The sequence below is a fragment of the Schistocerca americana genome, chromosome 11, assembly GCF_021461395.2.
Source record: "Schistocerca americana isolate TAMUIC-IGC-003095 chromosome 11, iqSchAmer2.1, whole genome shotgun sequence".
In the NCBI taxonomy this organism is placed as follows: domain Eukaryota; kingdom Metazoa; phylum Arthropoda; class Insecta; order Orthoptera; family Acrididae; genus Schistocerca; species Schistocerca americana.
In genome coordinates this window covers 165,563,260-165,572,770 of record NC_060129.1, presented here as the reverse complement: position 1 = coordinate 165,572,770, position 9,511 = coordinate 165,563,260, and the positions used below count along the sequence as shown (strand labels likewise).

Below are 9,511 nucleotides of genomic sequence, written 5' to 3'. Positions count from 1 at the left end.
AGAGTGGAACGGTAGAGAGACAGCTTGAAGGTGGTTCATTGAACCGTCTGCCAGGCACTTTACTGTGAATAGCAGAGTAATCGCGTAGAAGCAGATGTAGATGTAGATGTAAAGTTCAATAAATAACCGCATAGGAAAATGTCTGATAGTTAGAAGTACTGTAAGATATATCCCTCGCTTAGAAATGTCTATTAATAATGTGACTGTACGCGACACAAACTACAGTATTCGTTTGAAAGAAAGGTATCCTTTCCCATTTGCTGTTTTGCACAGGAAATAAAAGTTTCTGTCACTACCCACTATTTTATTTAACGGTAATAAAGCAAACGGAATAGAAAGAGAAACCTTTATATCCAACAAAAGTTTCGTTTGGTACCGTAAGGCACACTTTAGAGGAGACGCAAAGTTCGCGTTCGTTTAAGCTGAGAGGCCGCCATTCGAATGTCCGCCGCTGTCGGAAGTCGGATCGGCAGTAGTTTACGAGCCGATCGCCACGCGGCGCCACCTGCGCCGCGTTGCCAATCGTTACTAAAATGCCGGGCTTCCGCACGGCGATTTCAGTATCGCGCACGTGGCGCCGCCGGATAAACATTGCCGATTGGTCCGCGGACGCCGTATAATCTGCCACCGGCGACGAATCTGCAGCAGAAATGCCAGGTACGTGCCCTGCATACGATACTTCGCATGGTGGTGTGATATCGACGTGGTAGTCATGTTCACAACCTCATACGCGCGAGATATTGCTTTGCGAGTAACTTCCAACACGTTTAGTGGACACGGAATGCGGCATGCTGGTGTATATACGTGAAAGTGTTATTAATTTGTGTTGCCCCAATTTTGTGTGCAGGGAGATGCGAGTTAGTACTATATTTTTGCGCTTGCGTTGACTCACGAGTCCTGGCCGTGAACTTTGTAACGCGCTATAAGCAGACGACGCTTTTTCGTAACGCAGCGCTCACGTGGGCAACATCGCGGTTCCTGTGTCACATTTCATAATCGACGGATGCCGTGTTATCTGCGCCAGTAATTTCGTCACACGCCGTTTTTCTGTATCAGCTGTTCACCATTTTGCATTCGACAGGGAAGCCTGTTGCTCGTATGTTTTTGCGAGTCACGCCAGCACAGTGTTTGGCTGTGACATGAGAATTCAAGTTTATCAACTAAAAAAAGAGAAAAAAGAAATTGCTTGATGAAGACGAAAAGTTTCAATGTGGCTCAACCGTCTGTTTAAAGTTTGTCGATTGGACACAGCTTCGATGACTTGCGTGTCCCTAATCTATCCCGGTTATCGTAGCGGCGAAAGGAGACATACCTTTTAACGTGGAATCCGGGCAACGTGTTGTTCTCGGCGAATCTTTACGGCATTCAGTGGTAAAGGCTAGATTAAAGGCAATCAGAAAAATTTTCGCGACCCATCAGTTCGCGGGGATGTGCTTTTCCACGAGACGCGACGTTAACTGGCGAATGTGCTCCGAAACGCGGTCCTTACGCGGTCAAATGGGGCTGTCTTTCGCATCGAGGGCAATTTCCATGTGCTCTTACATTTTTCCAGTGAAGTAATCTGTTACAGTATAGATTACCAGTGTTGCTATAGCCGGTTTTCTTTTTCAGTCGCTACAACCGGTTGCGAAACGACACGGATTCCGCACTGAGCGTAAAAATGTTTTCGATTATTTCAGGTTGTTTATCTTCCTCTTTTCTGGGCTTAGATTTTGTGTTGTTGTTGTTGTTGTGGTCTTCAGTCCTGAGACTGGTTTGATGCAGCTCTCCATGCTACTCTATCCTGTGCAAGCTTCTTTATCTCCCAGTACCTACTGCAATCTACATCCTTCTGAATCTGCTTAGTGTATTCATCTCTTGGTCTCCCCCTACAATTTTTACCCTCCACGCTGCCCTCCAATGCTAAATTTGTGATCCCTTGATGCCTCGGAACATGTCCTACCAACCGATCCCTTCTTCTAGTCAGCTTGCGCCACAAACTCCTCTTCTCCCCAATTCTATTCAATACCTCCTCATTAGTTATGTGATCTACCCATCTAATCTTCAGCATTCTTCTGTAACACCACATTTCGAAAGCTTCTATTCTCTTCTTGTCCAAACTATTTATCGTCCATGTTTCACTTCCATACATGGCTACACTCCATACAAATACTTTCAGAAATGACTTCCTGACACTTAAATCTATACTCGATGTTAACAAATTTCTCTTCTTCAGAAACGCTTTCCTTGCCATTGCCAGTATACATTTTAATTCCTCTCTCCTTCAACCATCGTCAGTTATTTTGCTCCCCGAATAGCAGAACTACTTTGTGTGTCTCATTTCCTAATCTAATTCCCTCAGCATCAGCCGACTTAATTCGACTACATTCCATTATCCTCGTTTTGCTTTTGTTGATGTTCATCTTATATCCTCCCTTCAAGACACCATCCATTCCGTTCAACTGCTCTTCCAAGTCCTTTGCTGTGTCTGACAGAATTACGATGTCATCGGCGAACCTCAACGTTTTTATTTCTTCTCCATGGATTTTAATACCTACTCCGAATTTTTCTTTTGTTTCCTTTACTGCTTGCTCAATATACAGATTGAATAACGTCAGGGAAAGGCTACAACCCTGTCTCACTCCCTTCCCAACCACTGCTTCCCTTTCATGTCCCTCGACTCTTATAACTGCCATCTGGTTTCTGTACAAATTGTAAATAGGCTTTCGGTCCCTGTATTTTACCCCTGCCACCTTTAGAATTTGAATGAGAGTATTCCAGTCAACATTGTCAAAAGCTTTCTCTAAGTCTACAAATGCTAGAAACGTAGGTATGCCTTTCCTTAATCTTTCTTCTGAAAAAAATTTGTATCGGTGCTGAGGGCGTCGTTCTGAGACAAAATTAGGCTAAACTACGACGTTTAAAAAAATGTTTCACTGCCCAAAATATTATGGCGTATAGCAATTAGGCTGCATTAGGAATCAAATAAGTTTTTTAATGATAGAAGTAACATGTTTTCAGGGATTGCTTTGAAGCAAGAAATATTTCTGAAAGTAGAATAATTCTGTGCATTTTCAAGTTTTCGCGGCGTAATGAATAATCCCTTAAATTTCGGGCAAGCAGCCGCGCAAATAAAATTTCTTCCACTGATATTTCGGCCGCGACTTACTCTGAGGATGGCTGGACGATACGCGGCCGAAATATCAGTGGAAGAAATTTTATTTGCGCTGCTGCTTGCCCCAAATTTAATGGACTTTTCATAATTCTGTTTCTTTTTTTATAGAACTGCAAAGGCGAGTTCATTTTTCTGTGAAATAGAGCAATTGCTTCGCACAATTGTGGAACACTTGCGACAAGGCAACCCACATGTGAAAGAACTTTTCTGGTTTTTACACATCATATGATGTGAAAGCAGCCTTGCTCTTTGTTGTTCTGGGGCGTTTCCTCATTGAAACTACATCTTTGTCATCATTCAGTCTCTTCTTTTTCGTGAATTCTCTTGTGAATGCGACACTGTAGCTCACGGATCGGCAACTAATTTTGGTCGTATCCGGATACTTCAGAAAATTTTTTATCGAGATCCCGAAAACTCACCTTCCTTACTAATTTTTAATCGCAAAATAATATGAAATCCAATAGATCCCCATAATTAAGCTCAAAGGTCAATGGGAGAAATTTCATTTGGAGTCTTGAGCAAGTTTTCTACATCTACACTTATACTCCGCAAGCCACCCAACGGTGTGTGGCGGAGGGCACTTTATGTGCCACTGTCATTACCTCCCTTTTCTTTTTCCAGTCGCGTATGGTTCGCGGGAAGAACGACTGTCTAAAAGCCTCCGTGCGCGCTCGAATCTCTCTAATTTTACATTCGTGATCTCCTAGGGAGGTATAAGTAGGGGGAAGCAATATATTCCATACCTCATCCAGAAACGCACCCTGTCGAAACGTGGCGAGCAAGCTACACCGCGATGCAGGGTCTGCCACTTGAGTTTGCTAAACATCTCCGTAACGCTATCACGCTTACCAAATAACCCTGTGACGAAACGCGCCGCTCTTCTTTGGATCTTCTCTATCTCCTCCGTCACCCTGATCTGGCACGGATCCCAACTGGCCTGAATCTGCGAAAGCGGAACCATTGTAGCTTCGCTTTATGGGCGCCTGTGTATCAGACTATTTAAGCACCCTTTTTTTCTCAGGAACATAAAGGCGTGTGCCGCAGTATATGGTCCCGTGGCAGTGTAAAAATTTTAAGCTTTTAATTCAGTTCAGTCAGAAGATTCGTCCATTTATGTCAAATACTTTGATACTCGGAAGCTCACTCATCAAAAGCCATGGGGCACTTCCAGTTGACCTAGTCATGAAATTTGGTAAGAAGCAAGATTTCACAGTTAAAGGAAACAATGTGAAATTTGTTAATTTGTAATTATACAGTTCGAAAAAATATTTGTCTTTTTCATCCCTGTATTATGACCCCTTTTTCTCTTGAGGAGATTGGCGTTTCAAGTTTTTAATGTGTCACATAATAAAGTCTACGACCCCTTGGCGGTGTAATAAATGTAAGCTAAGTCAATGCAATTAAAAGATCCGGCTATGTACGTTACCTATTTTGATAGTCGCAAACTCACTCACCAAAATCTGTAGGGCACTACCGTTGCCGTAGAACAATGAAATTTGGCGAGAAGCAAGGTTTTCACAGAACAAGTAAAGAGAAAAAAATCCGAAAATTGTTACTTTAAGTATCACACGAAAAAAATATTTTTGTCATTTCTTACCCGTGAAACTTGAAAACAATCGGTAAGTCTCCTTTCAGGCACACTGGGAAGCGACGGTAAATGTCAAAAATCAGCGAAGGAATGGGACTTAATTGGTCATATGACGCGTCTCGGAATCGATCCACCGTCAGATATCCAGGAGTGATGCTGCACGTAGATATGACGTTTCAAGTTGTATGTGAAACAAACATTCGCAAAGTAGTTCTCGTGTGATATAACAACAAATCTAGTTTCCGCATTTTTTCCCCTAATGGTGGTACTGTGAAACTTTCCTTTTTGCAAATTTCATGATTCTAGGCCAACATGAAGTATCTTGTACGTTTTGATGAGTGAGTTTGCGAGTACACAACTGGCCATTAAAATTGCAACACCGCGAAGATGACGTGCTACAGACGCGAAATTTAACCGACAGGAAGAAGATGCTGTGATATACAAATGATTAGCTTTTCAGAGCATTCACACTAGGTTGGTGCTGGTGGCGACACCTACAACGTGCTGACATGAGGAAAGTTTCCAACAGATTTCTCATACACAAACGGCAGTTGACCGGCGTTGCCTGGTGAAACGTTGTTGTGATGCCTCGTGTAAGGAGGAGAAATACGCACCATCACGTTTTCGACTTTGATACAGGTCGGATTGTAGCCTATAGCGATTGCGGCTTATCGTATCGCGACATTGCTGCTCGCGTTGGTCGAGATGCAATGACTGTTAGCAGAATATAGAATCGGTGGGTTCAGGAGGGTAATACGGAACGCCGTGCTGGATCCCAACCACCACGTATCACTAGCAGTCGAGATGACAGGCATCTTATCCGCACGGCTGTAACGGATCGTGCAGCCACGTCTCGATCCCTGAGTCAACAGACGGAGACGTTTGCAAGACAACAACAATCTGCACGAACAGTTCAACGACGTTTGCATCAGCACAGACTATCAGCTCGGAGACCGTGGCTGCGGTTACCCTTGTTGCTGCATCACAGACAGGAGCGCCTGCGATGATGTACTCGACGACCAACCTGAGTGCACGAATGGCAAAACGTCATTTTTTCGGATGAATCCAGGTTCTGTTGACAGCATCAGGATGGTCACATCCGTGTTTGGCGAAATCGCGGTGAACGCACATTGGAAGCGTTTATTCGTCATCGCCATACTGGCGTATCACCCGGCGTGATGGTATGGGGTGCCATTGTTTACACGTCTCGGTCACCTCTTGTTCGCATTGACGGCACTTTGAACAGTGGACGTTACATTTCAGATGTGTTACGACCCGTGGCTCTACCCTTCATTCGATCGATGCGAAACCCTACATTTCAGCAGGATAATGCAGGACCGCATGTTGCAGGTCCTGTACGGGCCTTTCTGGATACAGAAAATGTTCAACTGGTGCCCTGGCCAGCACATTCTCCAGATCTCTCACCAGTTGAAAACGTCTGGTGAATGGTGGCCGAGCAACTGGCTCGTCACAATACGCCAGTCACTACTCTCGATGAACTGTGGTATCGTGTAGAAGCTGCATGGGCAGCTGTAACTGTACACGCCATCCGAGCTCTGACTCAATGCCCAGGCGTATCGAGGCCGTTATTACGGCCAGAGGTGGTTGTTCTGGTTACTGATTTCTCAGGATCTGTGCACCCAAATTGCGTGAAAATGTATTCACATATCAGTTCTAGTATAATATATTTGTCCAATGAACACCCGTTTATCATCTGCTTTTGTTCTTGGTGTGGCAATTTTAATGGCCAGTAGTGTATTAAAATACGAGGCAAAAATGGCAGCATCACTTGATTTAATTGACGTAGAAGCTTCAATTTTTCTCCGCCGGCAAGGGACCATTACAAAGTCATACGTCTGCCCGTTTCTGAAAAAGTATGTAAGACAATTGGACAGACAAAGTGACGCTCTGAGGGTTCATTTTTTACAGATTGAGCCACGAAACCCTAAAAATACGTTGGATGTAGTATATTTGCTACGTAAGGACTGGGGAGGTTAAGAGATGAATGACAAGCTAAAAGAACGCAGATTGTAGAATTTGTTTCTCCCGAGGGTTAAATTGTTCAAGTTACGCGGACACAGACGGGTGCTGTTAGACTACTGCCTCGCGTTTTCTTCAGAAATAACCCGCCTGCATTCGCGTAAGTCGTTTGAACATTCTATACGCCAGGAGAAACACATACGTTATTTTTAGCTTATTCATTCGTCTCTTAATTTCCTTAGTCCTTATGTAACAAATATGCTACATCCAATGTATTTTTAGAGTTTCTTGGCTGTCTGTAAGCATGGAATCCTCACAGCATCGCTTTTCTCAGTAACGGGTAGCCGTATCACGTTCAAATCAATCACGTACTGAATACGGTGGTCCCTATTGAAGCTTGGAAGTCAACCTCGACAACTCCTTCTATATCATAGATGAAATCTTGAATAGGAATAAATCTATAGTATATGCATTTTGTGCCATTTAAGAGAATGGGGTGTATATATATATATATATATGTATGTATGTATGTATGTATGTATGTATGTGTATATATATATGTATGTATGTATAAATTAAAAAATCTTGTTTCATATGTGCATTTCCTGTGCACTTGACATGTTCCACATCATAACGGCTACCGTACCTGATATTGATAAATGGAACACGCAACTAACTAGCTAATGCAATCAAAAGATACGGGCATTTCTCACATATTTTAGTGCTCGAAAACTCTCATCAAATGCAATAAAAATGGCTCTAAAAGTGCTTGTTGGTCGCTGAAAAAAATCTCGTAGCTGTTGTTGGAGATTCCAACATTCACAACATGTTTCAGGGCCAGCAATTGACATTTGGGGTTACAGACTCTTCCCATAATACAAATGGAAGTATACACAATTGCAAGGCTCACAAACTCAGAGCTAGATTTATAGTTCCATCACGCGAAAAAGCTAGCTTGGAATAGTTTTCACATAAAACTGGGAACGCTATAGCAATGTGGAATAATCTTTCCTGGTTACATGAGGGTGGATCAGTTCCGAAACGCGTCATGTGACGAAACCGTCAGCCAGTCAGCCTGTATGCAGAAATACTGGTTATTACAATAATGGTCGGCTGCATCCTGCGTAACTTCATTTATATTATTGCAGTTGAAACATGGAAAATGTTGGTACCCCTGGGACGGATGTGTTGCCAGTATCAATGTTGATAAACTAAACTCTGTCCGAACAGGCCTTGGAAGGCCCAACGGCACCGACCGGCCGCCGCGTCATCCTCGGCCCACAGGCGTCACTGGTTGCAGATACTGAGGGGCATGTGGTCAGCACACCGCTCTCCCGGCCGTATGGCAGTTTCCGAGACCGGAGCCGCTACTTCTGTCAAGTAGTTCCACAGTTCGCCTCACAAGGGCTGAGTGCACCCCGCTGGCCAACAGCGCACGGCAGACCGGATGGTCACCCATCCAAGTGCTATCCCAGCTCGACAGCGCTTAACTTCGGTTATCTGACGGGAATCAGTGTTACCACTGCGGCAAGGCCGTTGGCACCAATGCTGATGATAGGCAAAAATAGTAGAAATTCTCGTTTCACAGGACTGATGAACTGTCTACATACATAATTAGCTTCTCGTCCGCTGTTTCGCTCGCATAAACTGTATGGGCTGCACAGATACTTTTATCGAATTTTTATGTTGTTCACAAATTGAAACATGTTCTAAACTTTCCACACTATTTAAGGACAGAGAAGCATGGTCTTTTCCCGAATGTACATCTGACCAAAACACAACTCTGGTTTGATCGCTAATCGTGCCTTCTTCCGTTCTTGCGGTGCTATTTCATCCCTTGACAGATGCTTCATTTCTAACCGAGAAGTTAAAGACAATTGTCGTAGTTGTAGCTTCAAAAATTTTTTAGTGTAACGAAATATTTTCTAAAAATTGTCATCCCCAATTTAACCCCCCCCCCAAGGGGCTGAATTTCCAAAAACGGTAAAACATGCATTATTTTGTATTTCCAACAGAGGAGCCAAAAACAAACTCATAGACGTTAGCTTTGAAAATGCTTTAGTAGTTTCTTGAACAATGACTTGTAAAGAAACTTTCGGCCACTATTTTGCCAGCGTAATGGTTGGAGCACGTGAGGCAGTACTGACCTTACGACTTATCTTAGAAGAAAGATTAAGAAAAGGCAAACCTGCGTTTCTAGCATTTGTAGACTTGGAGAAAGCTTTTGACAATGTTGACTGGAATACTCTCTTTCAAATTCTGAAGGTGGCAGGGGTAAAATACAGGGAGCGAAAGGCTATTTACAATTTGTACAGAAACCTGATGGCAGTTATGAGAGTCGAGGGGCATGAAAGGGAAGCAGTGGTTGGGAAGGGAGTGAGACAGGGTTGTAGCCTGTCTCCGATGTTATTCAATCTGTATATCGAGCAAGCAGTAAAGGAAACAAAAGAAAAATTTGGAGTAGGTATTAAAATCCATCTAGAAGAAATAAAAACTTCGAGGTTCGCCGATGACATTGTAATTCTGTCAGAGACAGCAAAGGACTTGGAAGAGCAGTTGAACGGAATGGACATTGTCTTGAAAGGAGGGTATAAGATGAACATCAACAAAAGCAAATGAAGGATAATGGAATGTAGTCGAGTTAACTCGGGTGATACTGAGGGAATTAGATTAGGAAATGAGAAACTTAAAGTGGTAAAGGAGGTTTGCTATTTGGGGAGCAAAATAACTGATGATGGTCGAAGTAGAGAGGATTTAAATTGTAGACTGGCAATGGCAAGGAAAGCGTA

The 9,511-nt window shown here is 43.2% G+C and overlaps 1 protein-coding gene across 1 annotated transcript in view; it reads left to right on the top strand.

The window, feature by feature from the left end:
* The first annotated feature begins 543 nt into the window (after positions 1-543).
* The window catches only part of LOC124554209 (putative sodium-dependent multivitamin transporter), a 390,772-nt gene continuing 381,804 nt past the window's right edge, over positions 544-9,511 (top strand). The window contains exon 1 of the mRNA XM_047128278.1: positions 544-657. Within this exon, the coding sequence (XP_046984234.1) occupies positions 651-657 (7 nt within the window). The 5' untranslated portion in view covers positions 544-650. The remainder of the gene's footprint in view (positions 658-9,511) is intronic.